The 26,081-nt window shown below is 37.1% G+C and overlaps 1 protein-coding gene across 1 annotated transcript in view; it reads right to left on the reverse strand.

The window, feature by feature from the left end:
- The window catches only part of LOC127434163 (LYR motif-containing protein 4B), a 79,423-nt gene that overhangs the window by 34,826 nt on the left and 18,516 nt on the right, over positions 1-26,081 (reverse strand). Inside the window, exon 2 of the mRNA XM_051686699.1 lies at positions 22,184-22,304. Coding sequence (XP_051542659.1) covers positions 22,184-22,304 — 121 coding nt within the window. The remainder of the gene's footprint in view (positions 1-22,183; positions 22,305-26,081) is intronic.

Genomic DNA, 26,081 nt, shown 5'->3' on the forward strand with positions numbered 1-26,081 from the left:
ATGCAGACTGGAGCCAACTAGCATCAGTGAACACAGACTTCAAATCAGGTTTAAAGTTGGTGTTTAGTTTGGGTAGTGTAAAACAGTCTTTAGTCACGTCGCCAAGGACCTTTTTTTGCCAATGATTCCGAGTCAGTTTGTCACTACAAATCACTTTCAGTGCACATGCTCGTTATAACCAGTGGTAGACCAATTAATCGGCCAGTATTTAAGATTGACGATAACTGTAACTTACTGGCCAATTAACAAAAGTGTTAGTTACAAAACCTGCTGTCAAAGAAAACTTCAAATATTTTGAGTGAATTTTAAGTAAATGTTAATTTAATTTCAGCAATTTTGTGGTCTCATTTGTTATCACTGAATTATATTACATATCCACCATTGGTCACCCCAAGTAGATATAAAATCTGCCTTGAAAAACCTATGTCGGTCAACCACTACTTTCTTTGAAGTATTTAAAGGTGTAGTTTTCAAATTCTGCACCAATAACGTCACCAAATGGAGCTTCAAAATTAATTATTGTTTTCAAGCAGGTTTACCAAACACTCCCCATGTCTTCCATTGCAGTCCTGGCCAAAACTCACAGCATTTATTGAGCCAATGTTGCTGTGTCGGGCTAGTTTTGATATTGCACGAGTCTTGAATATGCATCCAGGGATCCTCACAGCAGCTTATGTTAAATAAAGATGTAAGAATCTTCCAGAAGATTTGCAGAGTAACTCTCATTGAGTAGCTATAAGATATTTAATGGCTGACAGATAGAGATGTAGAAAGAGCATAAAAGAACGAGTGGAGGCGTGAGGATATGCCAAGGAGCGATCGGTACAGTGATAGTATCAGTAATACCATGTTACTTTGATATAAACCACAGTACTGTTTGCTTGCCATATTACAATGGTAAATACAATGGTATATATTTATATGGTACTTCAAGGTGCTTTAAAGAATATCATTGCATTACCACGGTGCAAGTACAAAACATGGTATTATCATGGTGCAATTGGTATAGACATAGCATTGGATAACACCATGTTACTTCGATATATCACAGGACTCTTTGCTTACCATATTAATATACCATGGTATTTACATGGTACTTCGAGGTACTTCAAAGAATACCATAATATTACCATTATTCATGTCCAAAAAACATGGTATTATCTTGGTACATGTCCAAAATCCATGTAACTATCATGGTACCATGTACAAAAAATGTTTGAAAGAGAAAAGAGAGAGGCAAAGAGATGCTTTGAATGATTGACAGGGTGAAGAGAACTATACTGCTTTCTCTCTGTACCGCTCTCTCAACAAAACAGGCTGATCGAACAGTCTTAGTGTGCCTGGCAATCTCTTTAAATCACTGCAAAATTACAGCCAATATTCGTAGCCATTCAGCATGACACTGACACTGATGAGACCCCTTACGCTAACAAGACATATAACAAGACAAATTCAATATTTCCATATAACACAGATTTTCAAAACGCTGCCGTGTTGGCACCAGCCAGCACTCGAGGGTTTGAAGCATTAGTGGGATTTGATTCGTCATCTTTTGTCTGGGACACGTTGCTCGTAATGGCAAACTGTAATCTTCAAATTTCAAATATCCAGACTATAATATCCATTAATCTGTGCTTGTAAGAGCACACTGTGTTTATCAACTGGGGAAGCAAAGCGGAAAATTGAATGGATCAGCTCACATCAATAGGGGTTTGGAGCGGGATTATAGAGGGAGGCAAGAGAGATGTATGAAAGGTCAGCACAACACCTGCTGCTTGTGATGGTGCAAGCAATGCCTGGCATGCAGCCCTCAGAGTGGCACAAGTGATTTCTGCCTCGGACTAGAAAACAAAAACAGCATGGAAAAGAGGAAAACAAGTCTGTCTTTCTTTCTACCTACTATCCCCCTTACAGAGAATAAACACCACCAAACACAAATCAACTTGTCTTTCGAAAACTTTGGAGCACTGACGAATCTTTCTGTTGTGCGTCGTGAAGAAACACAATAAGAGGCCTAATAAGAGGTATGTCCATACCAAAAGAGACTTGCACCTCATTTTAAGACTTCGACCTCTAAGGGGGTATTTACACATGGTCACTTCATGCGTTTTTACTGATCGGATAGCTATCCAATCATGAAATGACCAAGTGCAAATGCCCTACAAGAAGGATTCGAGATATACACTATATTGCCATAAGTATTCGCTCACCCATCCAAATAATTTAATTCAGGTGTTCCAATCACTTCCATGGCCACAGGTGTATAAAATGAAGCACCTAGGCATGCAGACTGCTTCTACAAACATTTGTGAAAGAATGGGCCGCTCTCAGGAGCTCAGTGAATTCCAGCGTGGTACTGTGATAGGATGCCACCTGTGCAACAAGTCCAGTCGTGAAATTTCCTCGCTACTAAATATTCCACAGTCAACTGTCAGTGGTATTATAACAAAGTGGAAGCGATTGGGAATGACAGCAACTCAGCCACGAAGTGGTAGGCCACGTAAAATGACAGAGCGGGGTCAGCGGATGCTGAGGCGCATAGTGCGCAGAGGTCGCCAACTTTCTGCAGAGTCAATCGCTACAGACCTCCAAAGTTCATGTGGCCTTCAGATTAGCTCAAGAACAGTGCGTAGAGAGCTTCATGGAATGGGTTTCCATGGCCGAGCAGCTGCATCCAAGCCATACATCACCAAGTGCAATGCAAAGCGTTGGATGCAGTGGTGTAAAGCACGCCGCCACTGGACTCTAGAGCAGTGGAGACGCGTTCTCTGGAGTGACGAATTACGCTTCTCCATCTGGCAATCTGATGGATGAGTCTGGGTTTGGCGGTTGCCAGGAGAACGGTACTTGTCTGATGGCATTGTGCCAACTGTGAAGTTTGGTGGAGGGGGGATTATGGTGTGGGGTTGTTTTTCAGGAGCTGGGCTTGGCCCCTTAGCTCCAGTGAAAGAAACTCTGAATGCTTCAGCATACCAAGAGATTTTGGACAATTCCATGCTCCCAACTTTGTGGGAACAGTTTGGGGATGGCCCCTTCCTGTTCCAACATGACTGCGCACCAGTGCACAAAGCAAGGTCCATAAAGACATGGATGAGCGAGTTTGGTGTGGAAGAACTTGACTGGCCTGCACAGAGTCCTGACCTCAACCCGATAGAGCACCTTTAGGATGAATTAAAGCGAAAACTGCAAGCCAGGCCTTCTCGTCCAACATCAGTGTCTGACCTCACAAATGCGCTTCTGGAAGAATGGTCAAAAATTCCCATAAACACACTCCTTCCCAGAATAGTTGAAGCTGTTATAGCTACAAAGGGTGGGCCGATGTCATATTAAACCCTATGGATTAAGAATGGGATGTCACTTAAGTTCATATGTGTCTAAAGGCAGATGAGCGAATACTTTTGGCAATATAGTGTATATTTTATATCTGATATAAATCCGTTCACGAGACGCATTCCATTTGTAACTCAGTCAAGTGTAAATGCATCTGGCTGTTCAAGCCACATATGTAAACTTTACTCCACCCAAACAGTGCTACATCAGCATAGGGAAAACATCAAACATATTAACTGTACCAAATATTTCCGTGATTATGCTTATGCCGGGCATAAAATGTAAATGATGTGATTTATTATTTGATTCCAACTGACTTTGATCAGTGTGCTTGCGTTTCTGTTTGTGTGCGCGCTGTGTATTTCCCCCCTCTTGTCTTCTCATAGGCAAGATGCTTCAAGCACGTAAGCAGCGCTCATTGCCAGTGTTTAGTTTCAGTTTCTTCAGCGATCTGCATCAAATAAATTAATTAAAAAAAGTCCCGTCTTTCCAACAACGTGCACCCGTGCCTTAATTTGTTGTTATTTATTGTGCGACACAAGCCTTATGCAAATACTCTGTAGCAGCTGTTGTATTTCGCGTTTTCCCTATGCTGATGTAACGCTGTTTGGGCAGTGTAAAGTTTACATATGCGTCTTGAACAGCCAGATGCATTTACACTTTACCAGTTTCGTTGGGAATGTGTCTCAAACCACCTCCTGAAGTGATTTGAGCGATCGGATTGCATTCCGTCTCAAATGCGTTTTGGAGGGCATTTACACCTGGCCATTTCATGATCGGATAGCTATCCGATCTGTGAAAATGCATGAAGTGGCCAAGAGTAAATACCCCATTACTGTCCACACTGTCATTTTGCAAATGATGAATCTGGATCTGTTTGTTCAGACTACTGAAGTCAATATCTAAATCGGTTGCCATAACAAAGACGTAGGCATCATCACGATGCAAAAAACATTCTTCTTCCATACTGTACGCATTCATGCATGTCCAAAATTGCTAGTTTACTTGTTCACTCATTTACTATATAGTAAATAGTAAATGCCATTTACTATATAGTAAATACCACAAACAAAGATTGAGGGAAATTGAGTGACATTAGGTGTGACACACTTCTAAATAGATTTCAAACCACCTACGAATGTGGTTTTAAAAATCTTTTTTTTTTTTTTTTTTTTGCTGAGATAAGCACACACACACAAATTGAATCACACCCCATCCACCCCAACACCACTTCACTATATCACTCTGCTTCTCCGTGTTTGTGGCTTTTTGATCCATCATTCATTACGATTTAATTTGATTGGTTCAGTGACAATTTCTGGAGGCTGCATATTTACTCCAGAAGGTGGCGACAAATGAGTGTCTTATGTTATGAGTAACTCAATAAATTATTGACTCAACTGATTCATTAAAAAACATGAGTCGTTCACCACCAAAAAAAAAAGAAGGGAACGAAAAACTTAAAATAAATATACAATTCAAAAACACTGATTAGTTTACAAAAAACAACAACACCCACTTACAAAGCAGGAAATGATAGGAAAAAATCATAGGCAAGGTCTTCAATTAAATGCAAACTGCACCAAAATCATAGTTTTGTCCCTTATATTTTCATTTGTTTGCTTAATGGCAATAACTATCAGCCACACAGAATTCTGCAATTATGACAATCATGAAAAAATAACAACAACAAAAATATGAGCAAAAGTCATTTTATCGTTTTTACCTATGGATTAAGGTGATGTATATTTTCTGCACCTCTAGCAGCACCAAACCTAATTGCAACCTGATTTTTTGAGTGACCCGATATGGCATTATTGGCTCAACCAATAGTGCAAGTTTGAGGCGGGACTACCTTTTTGTCTCACCAATGGAAGATGGGGGAGTGTGTTCGGAAATGTTATATTTACAATTCTTTTAGTTGCTGCTAGTGGCAAAATTACAAAAGAAACACACTGCATCATTAACTTTAAACCATTATGATGCAATTCCTTTAAAAACATTACCATCCACCTTTATTTACTCCCAAATCCAATTTTTACTCACATTTGGTGCTTAACCAAATGGCTGTATACCACCTTCCTGAACATCACAGAAACACAATCACAATGCTATTTGACCAATGTAATATTTATAGTATAGAATGTGTCAGGAAGGCCATATTTAAAAAAAAAAAACACTGTTTGGACTAGTGTGCTCTCTGCTGGGGTCAACAGTTCAGACAAACACCAGAGCAGAATGTCATGTCCGCTGCTTGTTTCCACAGCAGTCATTACAGAAACAGACATCAGTCAACTGTGCCACTCTCCCCTGGGAAATGTGATGGAGTTATTAGCCCCATAACAAACTTATCATGAAGTTATTACTGCACAGACGGCCTTTTAACACAGATGGAATAATCATTGCAATACGTCAACACTTGTGCTTCAGATGCGCAAAGTCAACATACCAAGCACGCATTATGTCTTACGACAAAAAAAGATGTGAGAGAAAAGACATAGAAAAGAAGACCAACAAAGAAAAAGAAAACTAGAGAGTTATTTTTTCTAGATTTTTTTGTCCAATACTGCAACTAACTCAAAATAAATCTAAACAATTGGGTTTTGTAGTTGATTTTGAATTCTATAGCTTTTAAAAATACAATAAAATTGAACATACCTAACAGAATGACAAGTGTTTATTTCTATCTGTTAAACCCTCTTTTGAAATTCGGATCATATCATACCAATTTATATAACTTTATCAAACAGGATGAAATGTTTTAGAGTGAGCCAAACCATCTAATACCACAAAACATAACAGAATTCATAGGATCTATTGCTAACACTTACTGATGTATGTGCTGTTGTTTTTTTCCACCTATGTGTATAAAGTGATGTCACTTCTTTGAGTACAAAGCTATATAATATACACGATCAGCCACAACATTAAAACCACCTGCCCAATATTGTGTAGGTCCCCCTCGTGGGGACCTACACCCCCTCGAACCAGTCTGGCCATTCTCTGTTGAACTCTCTCATCAACAAGGCATTTCCAAAACTGAAGCTCCTGATCCGTATCTGCATGATTATATGCACTGCACTGCTGCCACACACTTGGCTGATTAGATAATCGCATGAATGGTTGTTGGTGCCAGATGGGCTGGTTTGAGTATTTCTGTAACTGCTGATCTCCTGGGATTTTCACACACAACAGTCTTTAGAGTTTACTCAGAATGGTGCCAAAAACAAAAAACACCCAGTGAGTGGCAGTTTTGTGGATGGAAACACCTTGTTGATGAGAGAGTTCAACAGAGAATGGCCAGACTGGTTCTAACTGACAAAGTCTACGGTAACTCAGATAACCGCTCTGTACAATTGTAGTGAGGAGAATATCATCTCAGAATGCTATTCTGAGATGCGGGTTGGTGCTGTTTTGGCGGCACGAGGGGAACCTACACAATATTAGTCATGTGGATTTAATGTTGTGGCCGATCGGTGTATATATATGTTCAGTTAGTTGTGAGACAGTGATGAAAGACCCTTTTAAAAATGGGTTTCATATTTTATCCAATATATAAAGACATATACGTATAATGGAGACATGAAAATGTACTGCATAGTAGAAATGATCCAACTGAACATTGTGTAAAGGGTCATTTTTGTAATGGCAAGTGAAAATATTTACAAGCGTAGAGCTCTTCACAGTTCCTTCCCCCCTTGATGATTAAAATCAACAAACAATGGAAAGGCAAGACAATGTTCTCTGAATAGCTGAGTGTTTCATCGGGGAGGAATATGAATAGAGAGACAAAGTCAATATGCTGGTGATGGTGTGAAAAAGTGCTGAGCGGGAAAACCCAGGGGGTGGTACGGCGAGTCAGCGTCAGTGGTAAAAAAAAAAAAAGAATTAGAATAGGACAATAATGCAATGAAGAGAAAACAGAGGGTGGCCTTGCAGTTGGCGCTTAAGTGCAAAGTCAGGCTCACTCCCATCTGTCTGTGCACCATCCTCAGGCCCAAAGGGTTTAAGGGCTGCTGTATGCAACTCTTCAAAGTGTCCCTAGACAATGTGGGCACCTCCACAACAGTGTTGGGGAAGATACTTTAAATTATGAGTAGCTTTTAACTTTGCAAGCTACAGTTTTAAAGTTGCTAAACTACAGTCAAGCTGGCATTTAGAAAAAGTGGCTAGCTACACTATTAGTTACTTAAAGTAGCTAGCATTAAAGCTATTTAAATAAATATACAACATAATTACAAATAACTAGCGTAACAAAATACAAATAATTCAACATGATCACACTGGAAATCGACGCGCTGCATCCGAATGCTCATGTACCCTGAAATCAACCTCATGCTGCCAAATTACCAAGCGCCATCCCCCCTCAGACATTTTTGCATTATGATAATTGTGATCACCTTTCCATCTAGCGCTACAGTCAGAGACACTGGCTCTGGTCGCATGGAAACCAGGAAGTAATCACATAATCAATAGTGCGCATGACTCATAGGTTGCATTTTCGCTCAAACATTACATTTTTACTGCTCTGACAGTTAGGTTTAGGGTTTGGGTAATGGTGTATGGTAATAAAATATGCATTGCTGTTGACTATATTACATCATTTACAACTAATACAGCTAAATTTTGGTGCCACTCTGTGGACATTTCACCCGGAAACTGAAGCTCACACATGAGCATACGTTCAACAAAACTTCCAGCTTCGGCCACTGGGGGCAGTGGTTTGAATTTCAGTAAACACAGACACCAAAACGTTCAACCTACTGTCGCTGAATTGACAGTGTGATCAGTAAGAATAATTAAACTAAAAACCAGTTATATAAACAAATGTATATAACTGAATCAAAAGATATAAATAAATAAGTAAACAAGCAGCACTATTTAACTTTAATTATTAGGCTAAAAAAAAGTAGTAAAATGCAACATGGGGACTTCTGAGAACACTTCTTCATGGTGAATCAGTGAATTGTTTTTTTTTTTTTTTTTGAAGTTCAATAAATGAATTGGACATCCCAACACTACTTAAGACAGAGGACATTCTTGAAGAATTTTTGAATCGGTTGTAAGTCAACTGTGACATTAAAGTAGCGCTTTGCCATACTGTATTTCTTCTTATTGAAAAAAAGAAAAAGAAATGCTTGTTACTGGATAAAAGCTACACTGTTTTGAACAGAGTTGAGCTGTCACACTAATTAAAAATACGATAGTAGCATAACTATATTTTGTTACACAAAGGCCAGGACCACACTAATACAGTTCCTTTTTAAAGACTTTGTTTTCCATTGTTTTCCTAATGCAATTTTTTTTTTTTTATTAAAGTATGTGGTACTAGAGGGGGTTTTTACACTTGGTAACTTCATGTATTTTTACTGATTGGATTGCTATCCGATCATTAAAAGACCAAATGCAAATGCCCTCCAAGACGGATTAGAGATGGATATAAATCCAATCACTCAAACCGCCTCGGGAGACGCATTCCAAGCAGAACTCGGTCAAGTTTAAATGCATCTGGCTGTTCAAGCTACATATGTAAATCTTACAAACGACAAGCCCCAAAGGGAAAAAAAACAAAACAAAGCACACACACACACACAGACACAGGTGCTGGGCAGAGTAACTTGGAATCAAATAATACATCACAACCTTTAAATTCGCTGCCCGGCATTTACACTTTTCTAATGTCATATTTTTTCCCCCAATGTAAGCAGTAATGGAGAACATTTCAAAAATGCTATGTTTTCAGTAGAGGAAAACACACTTCTAGTGTGGATTAGAATCATAAACGTAGCAAAATGAAAGTAATATTCTGGGTTCAATACAAGTTAATCTCAATCTACAGCACTTATGGCATAATGTTGATTACCACAAGAAATGCGTTTGACCTGCCTCTTCTTTTGTATAAAAAAAATAAATAAAAAATAAAAATAAATAATATTATTTGAGTTGTAAAGTTGTTAAAATCATAATTTTTAAGGTTGTTATAGGGTTTAAGTGTTAGCGGCGTCATGGCAATGGAGTTGATATTTTATCACACTAAAAATCATGTTAACACACATAATGTTTACGTCTTGTGGATATACTTTTAAAATAGGGAGTATTTATTTTTTTTCTCTCCTTTTTCTCCCCAATTTGGAATGCCCAATTCCCAATGTGCTCTAAGTCCTCATGGTAGCGTAGTGACTCGCCTCAATCCGGGTGGCCGTCAGTTCGTGCATTTCATCACGTGGCTTGTTGAGCGTGTTACCGCGGAGACGTAGTGCATGTGGAGTCTTCACGCTACTCTCCGTGGCATCCACTCACAACTCACCACGTGCCCCACCGAGAGCGAGAACCACATTATAGCAACCAGGAGGAGGTTGCCCCATGTGACTCTACCCTCCCTAACAAACAGGCCAATTTGGTTACTTAGGAGACCTGGCTGGAGTCACTCTGCACACCCTGGGATTCGAACTCGTGAACTCCAGGGGTGGTAGTCAGCGTCAATACTTGCTGAGCTATCCAGGCCCCCAAAATAGGGAGTATTTTAACATTTATAGATTGGCCCCATTCACTTCCATTGTAAGTGCCTTGTCACCCAGATTTTTCTTTTTTTTCTTTTTTTTTTTTTTTTAAAAGAAAATAAGAGCGAGACAAAGTACATTTTTGTGCTAATCAACACTGCCACAAAGCTGTGGGTTAAGCTTAACTTGTATTGAGCACGTAATATTCCTTTAACCTCGTGTTACCCCGCGTCCTTCCGCACGGACATTGTGTTTTGTCTTCGCTATACTCTGCATAATTTCATTTCATTTAAACCGACTGATCTCAGTTCAGAACACTCTGGTCTGTCAGTAAATGGTTAAAATTTTAATCAAAGTATGAGCCCATCGAAATCCAATAAACTACCATAAGGAGAGGGTGGTTGAGAAAAGAATGGAAAAGAAAGGAGAGGAATGGGGAAAAGAGAAGATATTATCTATAGGCTATCGTTCAACACTACACCATACATGGTAGAAGTATGTACTACTGTACATTCTCACTGCTTTGTAGTGGGCAAACAGGGAAGTCAGCACCACAGACAGTGTCAACATAATTCAGTACCAAGGACAGCTCATTTTCACCTGTACACAGCCCTATGGGAACTCCAACATCTCTGCTCCAGTCCAAGAAATGAGCAAAAGGCAAGAGCAAAAGAGGATTAGAAAGACAAATATTGCATTCATTCCCCTGCCACAGTCTTTCTGTTTTCCTTTCGGGGCAGTGTAGCAGAGGTTAGATAAACAGAGGGATGTGTAGAGGGAGAGAGAGAGATGGATTGCATTAAGAGGCGAGCGCTCCCCTGGAGGGGAATGCATTCATTCCTTCTGCTTGCTCAGCTCTCCACGCAACATTGTGTTTTTGGTGAAACATTCTGCTTTTATTGGCCACTTTACAGTCACTAGAGCCACAGGTGTTCCACTGCATTATAGCAAAACACTAGAGCCAGTCAAACTCAATACGAGCTGCCCACTGAAAATCAAAAGGAGAAATCAGAGACAGAATCGAATGCAGTGTAGATTAGTCAGTACTCTCCTGCTCAAGGTAAGAGACTATGAGTGATAACACCTTTGTTTCACGTAGTTCAGCAACCTAAAACATTGGTGCATAATAACAAACAGAGTGGGGTCCAAAATATAATTTGTAAAAATTCCTTTTGGATTTTTCTAATTTCATAGAGATTATTTCATAAATTATATTATCAGCATAACAATTTGAGTAAACAGTATTGAAAAATGAACATTTCTAAGTTTTAGGTATATCCTCATCTTCCTTTAATGACAGCATGCACTTGAGCTGGCATGGATCCCACAAGTTTCTGCAAAGCATTATTCGTGTGTTCACTAGGGATCATACATTGTTTAGAGCTAAAAACAATCCAAATTCCTGTTGTGAAAGACCTTCTCTCATGCACACTTAGCCTTTGGAAAATTTTGAATATAAAGCATGAGTCACATGGACTAATTTTATGATACTTTTCCTTTTTATGCTTTAAAATGAGGGGCTATCCATAAACATTTGATTTAAGATGGACTACGGCATTCATAAAGCATCTCCTTTTGTGTTCCGCAGAAGAAAGTAAGTCATACGGGTTTGAAATGACACAGGGTTTTTTTTGGGTAAAGTATTTCTTTAATAAAAATGGCAAAAAGGCCAAAAATAAAAAGGTAAATAATTTTGCCATTGTACAGGCTCATATAAGAGTACTTTGTGGAGAAAAGGAGGAAAAGTAATATAACTCATGCCAAGGGGTTATGTTTCTCTATAATGAGCGCTTGTCTAATTTGGTCTAATAAGATCAGTGAAGAAAAGTAAATTTGTTCTATTTTCAGGTACTCATTCAAACACTAAGCTCACATCCTCCAAATCTGTCACACTAATGCAGTTTAGCAGCAGTAGCGGAGTGTTGAGTAAACAAGGTTAAGCAGCAAATATTACTGTTCTCAGATCTGTGATTTGTTGCATTCAACTCAACATTTGTCGTCGGATTGAGGAAGCTATTTTTGTGAAATCGCGTCAACCCATCTTAAATGAGTAAATATCTTCCCTTTATCTTGGTAGCAGACATAATGTGGTTTGAGCTGCCATAAACGACTTAATTTTGTTATGCTGTGGTAATGAATGTTGATTTAAGAGGAAGAATATGAAGCAAATGTGTTTTTTCAAATGCACCCCTATTAAATAGGTGAAATAAACATAAATGTCTCAAATGGGCAAATGTTTCCTTTTTTAAAAAAATGTTTCTTGACTGTGGATGGGCAATAGATTGAACATCTTTTGGTTTAAAAAAACAAAAAAAAACAAAAAAAACAAAACGGCATTGTGAATTTCAACATGATCGTAATGCACATTTCATTTGCTAAAATATTTGAATATATATTATAATATTAAGTATTATACTTATATTTGTGTATTACATTATTACATTTATTTGCGTGGTTTGTTTACGTGAATGTTTTGTTTGTGTGATCACTCAAAAACACCCAAGCATGACATTTAAATTTTAAATTGATTTAGTAAATATATTTGTGGTTAAATATCGTTTATATATGGATTATAAATTAGTTAATAAATATTGATTAGTTTGAATTGTTATATTGGTACATAAAAAAAGATATTTAAATACAATTCTTTCTTTTGTTCATTTATTCAAAATGTATACATTTCAATTTTATAAAAAATCTCCATCAAATTGAATCGAGTAATCTTTAACAAAATAATACTAACATATATTTTTTTAAAGTTTTATTAATTTAATTTTGTTAAAAGATTGCACAATTCAATTTGATAGAAATTAGTTATGATATTGAACTGTGTAAATCTTAAAAATAGGCTAAAAAAACAATTTGGCTAAAAAACAATTAGTGTGGGGGGAAAAATTATTTTTTAGCAGTATTTTTACAGTTTTAAACATTTTGATACTACTTGGAAGCAAATCTGTTTGGTCCAAGTAACAGCTCTTCTAATTAAAAATAAATACATAAAACTTTAAATCACTTTGACCCATTTCATAGCAAATACTTTGATATTTGAGGCTAAACGACTGAAAAATATCAATATATTTTCATTTATATTTCCCATCCCCATTCTTGACACAACAAAATACATCACTATGCAAAAACAGACACATCCTCTGGTCAGACATATTTTGCTGGCTGTTCAGCAAGTATAAAGATCTTGTCGACCATGAGTCATCTTAGCAGTCAGATTTCATTTCTGTACCAACACCGTAGCAGAGAGGTTCTGACACTGAATCCTTTCAGTAGTAGTTAGTGGAGATTGATTGTTCAGCAGGGGATAATCTGGAAGAGGGCACTGAAGAAGTAAATCAGATCAATACTTTATTTCAAACACAAGTGGATGGAAGTCATGGCCATAGACGTAGTCAATATTTTCCCTCAGGGCCTCAGGTGCAGTGTGACAGGATTATATTATATTGAGAGGTTAATAAAGTATAACGTTCACCCAGTAGTTCACCCAAAAAATGAAAATTCTCTCATCATTTACTCACCCTCATGCCATCTCAGATGTGCGTGACTTACTTTCTTCTGTTGAACACAAACAAAGATTTTTAGAAGAATATGTCAGCTCTGTAGGTCCATACAGTGCAAGTGAATGTTGGCCATTACTCAGAAGGTCCAAAAAGCACATAAACACATCATAAAAGTAATCCATAAGACTGCAGTGGTTTAATCCATGTCTTCTGAAGTGATATGATAGGTGTGGGTGAGAAACAGATCAATATTTGATCTTTTTTACTATAAATCTCCACCTTTGATGAGCCTCGTCAATAGGTGACTGAATGTGAAAATGAAAGTCACTTCCACACCAGAATGTGGAAGTGAAAGTGTAGATTTGCAGTAAAAAGGACTTAAATATTGATCTTTTTCTCACCCACACCAATATTATCGCTTTAGAAGATATGGATATTGGAGTCTTATGGATTACTTTTATGCTGCCTTTTGGACCTTCTGAGTTCTGGTCACCATTCACTTGCATTGTGAGGACATATAGAGCTGAAATATTATCTTAAAAATCTTTTTTTATGCTCTACAAATTTGTATTACATTTTTTTTGTGTGTTTTCGCATGAGAGATTTATTCACTAATTTAGACGACCAGTTTTCTGTGTGACATTTTTGCAAAACTATAATTATTGAAAAAGAAATTGCTTTCTGCAAATCAATGAAATGAAGCAATTCTCCTCTCCATAATTCATAAACAACCCCCAACTTACTGATTCTCTTGCGAGATCTGGCAACACTGTGTTAGTGGCACAGAAATTACACATTTTACCTTCAAAGGAGTGCTTACATTTGAGCTACAGATCTGACGTGGATCAAAGGCTGTGTAGATGTAAATCACAAGAAGTCTGTATGAAGGTGTGTATTTGCATTGTAAATGTGTATATATGTGTGTGCATTGGGGAGGGTGGTTTAGAAAGGGACAGAAAACAAAACACAAACAATTCCATAGGGAGGGAAAAAACCTGTATGCCACAAATCAAAGTCAAACTGTGATGACATGAAAATAAGATGACAATACAATAGTTACAAAACACACAGATCCCTAAACATGGATGCATTATCACGCTCTGGGGTGAAAACATGGGAGTAATTCCCATGGGAAAATCCAAGTCATTTACACACAATACTTCTGTCTGAACCTTTTTAACGTCACTATGCAAGCAATTCGTTGAATGGAAAAGAAACCTGTCCTCAAAAATCTGAAGTCAAGACCCTGTTTACACCTGGTATTAACATCCATCTTGGGTGATTTGATCACAAGTGAACAGCAATAATTACGGGTGTTAACAGGGTCTGAAAGGTTTTGCGATCCGATTGTTCAAACCACGTTCAGATGATTCTGATTGTGTGAAAAAAAAATGGGTGAGTTTGAAATCGAGAGAAAATACACACAAAAAATAACTTCTGAAAGCACAACTGGACCCAACCACTTGTCTGAAATTCTCATTAGCCGACAGATGCCTATGTCCAAGTCAAATGCAGCACAAAATAAGAATTTTTTCAACTTTTGGTCTTATGACGGAGTGTCACTTTCTCAAACCTGTGCCAGTATTCACAGCATTCTCTGATATAGTGTAAACTCTAGTATGTCAAACTGATCACAAAGTGAAATCGGAAACAGTAGGTTGACTTTTCTTTAGCTGAAATTGGTCTGGGCTTACCGAAATTCCAAACGATGCCCCCAGTAAGTAATAGGCCAAAGCAATAAGTATTGTTGGGCATATGGGCACTTGTGAGCTCCATTTTCCGGGTGAAATGTCCACAGAGGGGTGCCAAAAGCAAATTGTGAAGCGAGTTGTTTTCAGCTGTACAGGACGTAATACAGAGAAGATAAATATACTGTATATTTTATAAATTGAAACACCCAACCCAAACCCCAAACCTAAACATCAGTGGAGTAAAAATGTAATGTTAGAGGGACAAATGCATCCTCCGAATTGCACTAGTTGCTGATTATGCGAACGTAATTACTTCTTGGTTTCAATGAGGGATGCAAACACAGATCTACTATGCTGCTGATGCAACGCGCTTCCGGTCGCGCCATAAGGGACGGTAAACATGCTTGAACAAATAAAAAATTGTCTGATAGGAGATGCCTCTTATTGGTGAGTCTAAATAATGTGGCTGATCTTAGGGTACAGGAACTCTCAGAAACAACATGTCGACTTCCCGTGTGATCATGTTGAGTATGTAAGTGCTCTAATCGGTACCGAAAAACATCGAACCACCTCCTACTCACCTAATACATTATCATTGCACCAAAACAAGGATTTTAAACTATGCTGGGTAAATTCAAACAATGTATCAATAGCAACATTAACATACTCAGATTTTTTTCTTCTTTTTTTTAAATTTGTATTACAGAAACATTAACAAGGGGACAAGAAATTATGGGGAGAGAGTGGGAAAGGGGATTTGGGACACAAATCGAACCTGCCTTCCCCATATGAGCACCACGGCTCGACATATATGGAGCATGTGCGCTAACCACTAGGCCATGGCAGCAACCACATTAACACTTTTAAAGAATCACAACAATTTGTTTGACACACAACACTAAAGTCTTGCCCATTTCTTCATCTATCTTTCCCCATTCATCTGGTTCTTTCTCCTTCCCTTCATAGGCTTGATCCAGTCTGGAAATTCCTTTTCCAAATCATTCAATCTGCTCTTCATGTTCAAAATGAAGCCCAACATAAATTATGTCATGTCAGAAGCATTAATGAGCAGAAAGCAAAAGCTTGATTGTGTCGACACTGGCCCTCAAGAGAATTCAGCTGTGCTCAATGCACATTACAGCAATACAACCTAATAAGATACACTACCTAACTTTATTGCATGGCCTTCTGGATGACTTGATTCTGATTGGTCAATCGCAGCATTCTGCAGTCAAACATTCAAACACTCGAATCACTGTGTGGTTTCTTTCTCACATTATAAAATAATTTAAACTCAAATCAACATTTGTCCATTTATTTATTTATTTATTTGGCAAGTAGCAGTGTAATAACCAGAATAATGTAGCCAAATGGACATTATCGCAAAATAAAAATGACCTCTTCCGTTATAGTTAATGTAATATCCACACAAACTGTTTAGAGATGGAACCTCATTGAGAGCCCCATATCGCTGGTGTTTAACCATATACAGGGGCTTAAAAATTAAGATGAATAAAGGAACATTTGTTCTGGACCAGCATCTAAAAGGATATAAAGATATCATCTGGAGTTATAGGCACTATAAAAAAAAACAAAAAACAAAAAGGTACTCACGACTGATATATAATTCAACAAGGAGTACTGAAGTCTACTGATTTTAGTAATAGACCTACCTATTTCTGTGTAAAAATAAAATATTGATGATGCTACCCTTCTAAGATTCTAAGATAACCCTTCGTGTGATTTGGAGCAAGTTTTGCTCCAAATCACACGTGAAAATTCTCATTTGACCCCTTCTACAAAATAATGGATTACTCAGTAAATACTGATCTATGGCATTTAATATTCTGGCAACATAATTAGTTTCTTTCTTCAGAGAAAGTATTTACAAAATATATTTTAAAAAATCAGCCAGAGAAGTTTTTGAAATTTGGTTGATTTGACATGGAATAACACTATTAAAAATCTACAAGCGAAGTCCTTTTTTCCCCTTGCCCTTATTTACACACACTCCTCTATAAAGTCAAACTCATTTCAGCCATGGAAAATATACTGCCTTCATACTACAGTCAGTTGGGGTGGAGGGTGTGGGGCTGAAAAGGTGGGAAAGCCCTGAATTAATCTGGTCAGGCTTCTCTCTCACACACACACAGCTCTGCTCCAAGTCCTGCTCTACTTCCAGTGTTTGAGTTATAGTGACCAATACTTCAATTGTGCACCATGACAGAAATACAATCCACCATTTTGCCCTGGAAAAAACCAAAGGACCCATGAAAGACATTCCCTTGAGCAGGGCTAAAATGGAATAAATATCTTTAATCTTCATCCTAAGAGTGCACCGTACAAATAATTTTGTCGTGGGTGGTTGTATTTATTTATTTATTTTTGCCTTTTGATGACTGCCTTGCTCATGAAATGCAATCAATCAATTACACTGATTATTTGAACTGGTGGTAAATGGATACAAAAACTAAAGGTCAGGCAAATATATACAGGGCTGGCAGCAGAGAGAGAAGTGAAATGCATTAGCAGACTTTCATAAAAAATCTATTTGTAGAAACACTGGAAGGGCAGAGGGTTCCTGCGGTGTAGAGGGGCCTAGGGAGTGCCCAGAGATTTTCCAGCTTCCATGTATTTAAAGGTGAAGAGTGTAGTTTTCTCAATGCTACATTTTCTCTCTAATCCCAGTTAAATGTGTAGAGATAACAATAAGTAAACCAAATGTCAGCTGAAATCCTTGAGTGCAAACATGGTGATGCCATCAAAACATGATCATGTTTGTTTGAGCGGTCTGACATGACAAATTCTGCCTCAGCCATTGCCACGAGTTTGATCATATGGGAAATCAACATGATGCTTCAGAAAGTCCATACCCTGAAATGAACCCCATTCAGGCAAATTACTGACAAGCTACATTCCCCTTCAGACATTTTTGCATCAATTCGAATGTGTTTACCTTTTTCTGTGGCTCACACATGCCCATTCACCCAACATCAGTTACCCCATTTGGCCACTGGGGGCAGAGTTTCGAATTTCTGAAAGCACAGACCAGCTTTAGTGAAATACATTTCAACCTACTGTTTCCGATTTCACTGTGAGATCAGTCTGCTAAAACATGGGTTTTGGTCCCGTGGGAACCAGGAAGTAATTGCGCTCACATAAACAATGGTAAGTGCAATTCGCAGGTTGCATTTTTGCTCTAAATTACATTTTTACTCCACTGAAGGTTAGGGTTGGGATTTGGGTATAGAGTTAATAAAATATGCATTCCTGTTGACTGTATTGCATCACTTGCAACTAAAAACAACTTACTTTACTGCTTGCTTTTGGTGTCACTCTTTGGAAATTTCACCCGGAAACTGGAGTTCACACATGCCCATGCAACACTTCCAGCTTCAGCCACTGGGGGCAGTGATTAGAATTTCGGTGAGCACAGAAAGCAAAACTTTCGACTGTCTACTGCCGCCGAATTCACAGTGTCTTGGCAGACGGTGAGGTGCTAGAAGCAGCCTGGTCTCATGAAATTTACATGAACATGACAACATTTTTGCAATTCAAAATGTATGTGCTGTATATCACGTTTGGCTGCAGATTTCCAGTGAAATGTCCAGCTGGGGGCACCAAAAGCGAGTAAAATTGTGTCGTATTCAGACGCGGTTTTAAGGTGAATTTTAGATATAATTTTTTTTAAAACATTCCTCCCTAACCTAAAACTTTTGCCTGAACCTAACCAATAGTGTTTTAAAATATAAAAGAGATGTTTAAAAGAGACATCCCTACCAAATCAACGCCTAGACTTAACCATTAGTGTTTTAAAATGCAGAAGCAAAATGAAAAAAACTAATTTTCTGAAGCAACCACCTCATTTCGTGCCGCTTCTATGACTCTGTCATGTCACGCGTCAGTTTGAGATTATGGCTTGAGTTGAACCGCGATCCTCCAAGTCCAACTCAAAGTCCAACGCCCTATCAGGTGAGATACCGTGCAACCTATCTGTGTTAGAATAAGTGTATATATGCAGGTGAGTCTGTATTAAAGCAATAATATGTATTGTTTTTCAAAAGATGTGTTTGAGTAAAAGTGTGTTGATGTCATACAATAGCAGGTTCTGAGTAATAGAGAGAAAAATAAGGATTTATAAAGTCATAATCAGCCATTAAAGTCATGATTTGAGTGAAAGTGAATAAAACACACTGTTGTTGTAGCGCCTCTAGTGTTCATTTCTCCTGGAAACAGCAGGGAATTTTTTACAAGTTTAGCAAAAATGTACGTATATAGAGTCACGTTTTCACTATCAGACCAAGTTGGCTAGAAGTATTTGGGAAACCTGTTTGAAAACAATCATTATTTTTGCACCCCTGAAAGACCACAGACACCCACTTTTGAAAAAGCTTTTCAACTGGGATGGGAAGGTAGAAGTTTAAGTTAACCCGTGAGAGCACATAACCAAATGGTATTCTTAACAAATAGGGTCCAGATTGATTTCATGTGGCGTTTCAGTGTGTCTTCAGATAGTGGGTACATCATTGTTGCTCTGCATGGATTTACCCACTGAAAAACATGTTTTGTTACGGAAAAAAAAAAAATTACATAAAACAAATCTCACAACGCAGATATCATCATGCCAAGAAACAGTCAGTGTCAGAAAAAGAACATGTGTAGCATCCATCTGAGCAGGGGTAGACAGGTACCAGTTACTCACGCTTTGGAAAATATCAACTGCTCTTTATCTACACACACACACACACACACACATCACAGGGCCACTGAAGACATGAGTCTGTGCCAGTCTGGGGTGTGGGCAGAGGGTGGCATGCATTCTGGTGGTGTCACGACACACAACAGGACATTATGTTTGTGTGTTTGTAGGTCGTGTGCGTGTAACAGAGAGAGAGAAAGAGAGGGGCTTGGGCCTAGCTTCCTACAGTAGCCTGAAGCCCGTATGTTGTTAAGTGTCTGAGTTAAAAAATTAATAATAATAAAAAAAAACCTGTATGACTGTTGTGCTGGTTAGTGTGTCACTGACAGAGCTGTGACGAGACAACTAGAACCCACCTCCACACGCACACACAAAAGCCTACATCAGTCCCACTCATGACACACCACTTTTGCCAGAAATACTGCATACTCTATGCAAGCATGCAAACGTATAAAATTCATGGCCAAAGCATCGTGCAATTCCACCGTGTTCATGTACTAGCGTACAGAGTGTTTCATGCCTAAACAAGGCAATTTGCATCTCAAATATAGGAACCTTTGCATGTATGACCGTTCAAGAGCTCCCCCTGCATTCCAACAGACCAATATATTCAACACAAGCATGCAAAACTAGTTTATTCTTCGTCTGACCATATCATTTTCATTGAAGGTCTTTCTTTTAACACCCCAGGAAGTTCATTCCCATGCTGAGTGTCAGGGTGAAAGAAGCCCTTAATGCAGACACCATGATGGTCTGATCTTTAAGGCTGTACTTTGATTCTCTTTCAAAGAACAGCTGAATGTCTTTGGTAAGAGACAAGAGACAAATTATTAACTCATTCAACTCGCTTCAAAGAATTACATCACTTTAAACTAGAATAAACTTTAAAATGTTAGAATGTTAAAAATTCTGTAATCATTTTATAATCCGTGATCATTTCATTCTCAGTTTGTTTGCCAGGGGACACAAAAGTGTTCTCAGAATATGCTAAATCTTAAAGACATGACAAGGGATGAGCATAGAGTAATTTTGTGGTTGAGTACTCTAACATACATTAAAAACAAACAAACAATCGATTACTTTACATTTAGAATTCAACCTGAAAAATGGCAAGTTTAAGGTGAGAGAAGCGGAATCATTGCTGCCCATGGCAGGCAAAGGTGCAAAGGAAAATACAATCGCAATATTCCAATAGTTGGTTCACTAGTCAAATATTTAAAGCTAAATGAGTACTCGATTAATCGATTACTCGTGCATATCACTAAAAAGAAACACAAAAAATGCACAAATAAAACGCACCACAAAAATAACCATAAAACTATTGTAAAAGTAATCCATTCAAGTCATACACTATAATTAAGTTATTCCATGATTGTTATTTCAAATGTAAAATATTCCATGATTTTTGTCCCCATTCAACATAGTGGCCCAAACAGTCAAATCCTGCACTTATTTAAACAATCAAAAATGTCCACCTTTAGAAGCATTACGACACAGGATTTACCTCAATGATGTCTAACGCACACTGGCTTTCGTGTGTCTTGTGACTGACTTTCACCTATTAACAATTTAAATTCCTCTCTCTACCTCACACAAAACTACTGTATGACGTCAGAGAGCACTTTGAATACGGCAGTCTGGACTACTTAAATAACATAGTTTGGAGTAATGTAGTTTGGACTAATTTTGTACTGATTTTTGCATTATTTGCTTTTCCTGTCCTATACCGAAATTACTGTACCACAAAATACTGACAAAGATAATTACAATATTATAAGAACTGACACAAAGAACCTTTAAAATACATAAAGATCACAGGAAAAAGAAAGCTCCTTCACAACACTTGTGAAGATATATGTTCCCCAGAGATGCAGCCAGAGTTTCGAGTGAAATTATGGGAACAAAGCACAGCGAGGCATCAGCGGTCATTAGTGCTGTGTGGGACGTGCCAGTGGACAGGTGGGTGCAGAGCAGGTGCTCATCAATATACATCTGGAGCTGCGACAGTCAAATATTCCTCCAGTTCTCAGGGGGATACAGTGAATTATACAGACAGAGAGGAAGCCCACTGCTCTTTCATCAGGTACACCAGGAGAGCGAAAATGAAGTTTGATAAAGGTTGGCGTTTTTTTTAACAGCAGAGGGCAGCCTTTAAATTGAATCTCAACAGAATGATAGTGCATAGGTTTTTCAGCACACCTCGTTCCATATTTCTTGCATAATGGGGTCATCTATAAAAAGTGTAACTGAATTTGTTGAATTGATTTTTTAGGAACATACAGTATGCAATGTACAATATTCCAGTCACCGTTACTGCCAATCACACTGTGGAAATGGGTTTTGCTATCAAGTCGATAATGACTTACAAACTCAAAATGTGGTTCTGTCCTGAATAAGGACTGTAGTTTTCAGAACATCACTTTTTTTTTCTCATTTAGTTGGGTCCATTAGTACCTGTCTTTGGATGAGGGCTAAACTGTCCAGTGCCCTGTTGATCAGCTCCTCAACAACCTTTGGATCTTCTACCGTACGGTTCTCTCTGAAGGCATCTCGTACCCTCCGTATGGCGTACATCCTGTGGAAAACAAGAAAGAGATACAAGTAAATAATAATGTATTAACCAGTGCCTGCTGCAAACAAGTGGGTTATGTGGTGTACTGGTTAAAGTCCAGAGCTGGTAACATGAAGGTTACTGGTAGTGCTGCAACAACTAATTGATAAAATCAATAATAATTAGGGGTGTAACGATTCACTCGGTTCGGTTCTGTTCTGTTCACAATACTAAACTTGCGGTTCGTTTCACGATTCTTTAAACTAAGCCTTAATCAAGAAAAGGTAAGATTGAAAGTGTTTTTTAAATGTATTTATTTTTATGTAAAATAGTTCCTTTCCTTTAAAATGTAGCTACAGTGGGTATCCATCCAGAATAACTGTGAACGTACTGTTCTTAAAGTGCTAAATGATCCATCAGAGATGTACTGGGACTACAAATCAGCCCAGAACAGGACAATGGTGACACCAAATGGAAACATTAGCTAATAATTATGCTTATTGAAAATACAGAACTATGTTAGATACATATGCTGCTTACACACGGTCACTATGACTTTTGCAAACTTGGAATACAGTCCTTTTGAAGATCGCCAGTAAATGGACATAGTCCACTTTTGTTGTAGAAAAAGAAATAATAATAATCTTTACACTGTACTGTCTAATTAGCCTGATCTCATTATTATACAGAGCTATTTGGTCGTAACATTTAAACGTATATATTTTTGTAAAAGTATCAAACCGTGAATTTAGTTACGTAAATTTAACCAAAAATATACACCCTGTATTATTTCGGTTTTACAAAAATCACATTTTAATAAATAACAGGAAATAAAAAGTAGCTTTTATCCAATTAATCGAAGAAATAGTTTCATCGATTATTAAAATAATCGTTAGTTGCAGCCCTAGTTACTGGTTCTAACTAGAGGTGGGAAAACTATTGATATGTTTAAGTATCGTGATATTTTCACTCGTGACATTGTATCGATATTTCCATGCTCAAAGAATTCAACAACAGTCCCTTAAAAGGTGCAGTTACCATGCTTTACACATAATCACCTCCCTTACTAAAATGTATTACAATGTTACTGTAGTAACATTAACTATTTTGACAAAAACGTTAGTATCATATAAAATAGGCTAACCTTTTAGGTGAAATCTATTATACTTTTGTGTATTGAAACTGTTATAAATAAGGTTTTAGGCTGCTGTTTAGGCTGCTATTGTATTCATAAATACTATAATTTATTTTTAAAAAAAGACTAGTTACATTGACCTAACCACAGAAATAGGGAGCCATTATGATCTTATATGCTTATGGCTTTGCATTGTACATAGATAATAGGAAATAAACAGGCTTTGTTTTGTAAATTGGCACTTTTATATTAATTTAACAATGCATTTGGTGATTTGGAAACAGTTCTCTTAAGTCTGAAGAAGATGAATGAGAAACGTTGAGTGAAATATCGCAATATATCGTAGTTTTGAATCACGCACCGGAAAAAAATAAAAATTGCAATAATATTGTATCGTGACCTAAATATCGATATTATATTGTATCGCCAGTTCCCTTGTGATTCCCACCCCTAGTTCTAATCCAATGAACAGCAAGCCAAGCCTTGAGCAAAGCACTAAACTAAAGTTTGCTCATTCTTGTAATACGTTTGCGGTGCTGTTGCAGTGTCACACTTCACCACAGCAAAATAAATGATATTTTACATTGTTTGAAGTCTGAAGTGAATGTGATAAGACAAAATGACTGGGTACTTCTGAACATAATTTGTTGTGTTTTCTGGCTTGCGTGCAACAACTATCATACAGTAGGACTAGTGTATTAGGAATCACAAATAAATTACTTTTATAAGCAACTTGTTTTAAACGTAAAGGTTTGAATTAGTCTGACAAATTACTCACGGAATCCGTACGAATGGTTACTCTATCAACATCCAGCTCACTTACTGACTGTTAACTAGGGCTGGGTATCTGTACCAATTTGATTCAGATTCACAAGCTCTTTCAATTCTGATTTCAAATGGATTTGATTAGATTCAGATTAATTTGGGTATATTTTGGTTATAATGTCCATTTTGCTTTCATATGAAAGCCATTTGACACTCTACCAATTTCAATACCACAACAAATTACTAACTAATCATTGTTTCAAGTTCTGAAGTCAACAGTCAAACAGTAATAATGAACAAAGACACAAAGTAAAGCAACAGAACACATAAAACAATAGAACAAAGATACAAATGAAGAAAACAATGCTTTGAGGTTTTAACAGCAGTATCAACCCAGCAAACACAAGTGTGTAGTAAAAACAGGTTTGTTTTTCACGTCATGAAAAGGTTGTGATGAAGTTTTTATCCAATGCACTTAATATGACAGATGCAGAGGGGTTTTTACATTATAAATATGTATTTTCACAACATTGTAGAAACATAGTTTTGAACTGACGCTATCACGTCATCATGTCTCCTTACGTTTCATGAACCTGCTTACCACGTCCAACCAAGTGTAGTCAAAACATTTTTTACCACATTATCTTTCTTGACATTTTTTTTAAAAGTGTAATTCAAATGTAAAATTAAACATCCCAAAAAATAAGTTGCAGTTTTGTCTGGCTTTATTTTCCAAAGAAAAACAAAACAAAACAAATGTTAACCCTTTACAATAATGTTTCATTTGTTAACATTAGTTAACACAAACAATAAACAATACATTAATCTTAGTTAAATGTTAAAACGTAAACATAATAAATTATTCGCATAAAAAGTTGTACTTGTTAACATTAGTGAATGCACTTTTAACTAACATGAACTAACAACGAACAATTGTATTTTTGTTAACTAACATTATCCAAGATTAATAAATGCTGTAAAAAATATATGGTTAATTGTTTGTTCATAATACCTAATGCATTAACTAATGTTAACAAATTAAATCTTATTGTAAAATGTTTCCAAAAAAAAAAAAAAAACACCACCACAACGTTTCTAAATCATTTTATTTTGAATTCCTTTTTAGGTGCGGTTTCTAGAACCTTTTTAAAATGTACTGCGACATTACCTAATGTCAACCAAAATACAACATTGTGAAAATGTTGTAAAAACCTTTGGTATTTACTGTGAAGCATTCAAGTAAACATTCAGATATTGAAAAAAAGGGATGACCTGTAAGATAAAACTACTTAAATTACTGTTCTTTTTGTGTGTGCAGTATGATTATAATGCATTAATAATTTTTACTAAAGTTATCCAGCCAAGACAGGGTTGCTGCAGAGTTTTTAAAATCAAATTTAAGACTTTAAGACCTTTTTTCCAAGACCTGAACAAATAAAATTAATACCGTATCCCCAAACCAAAACAAACCAACACAATCTCTTTAAGTTTAAAAGCACTTTAACTTTGAAATACATCACTTGTTTCCAGCTGCTCATTCAAACAGATAAGAGAAATAAAATGTGCACACCTACAATAATCTACAATGTATTACAATATAAACAATTAAAAGTAAACAATGTCATATTTCATCAACACTATATCATCATCATCAACAGTTGATCTTTAGTGATAGTTTGTCATAAATTTCCAATATGGCTTAATGATTGTGAACTGCTCTGCAAAGCTGAAAACACTCACAAGCCCCCGCGTGCTTGGAGAAAGTTTTCACTTTGAAGGACGCAGCGCATGCATTTATTTAATTCAATCTTATTCTTTAAAAGTTTAATAATCACATTAGGTCATATCACGATTCCTGTCTTTCCGTCCCCACATTTAAGACCTCTTTAAATAAAAATTAA

The sequence above is a fragment of the Myxocyprinus asiaticus genome, chromosome 44, assembly GCF_019703515.2.
Source record: "Myxocyprinus asiaticus isolate MX2 ecotype Aquarium Trade chromosome 44, UBuf_Myxa_2, whole genome shotgun sequence".
In the NCBI taxonomy this organism is placed as follows: domain Eukaryota; kingdom Metazoa; phylum Chordata; class Actinopteri; order Cypriniformes; family Catostomidae; genus Myxocyprinus; species Myxocyprinus asiaticus.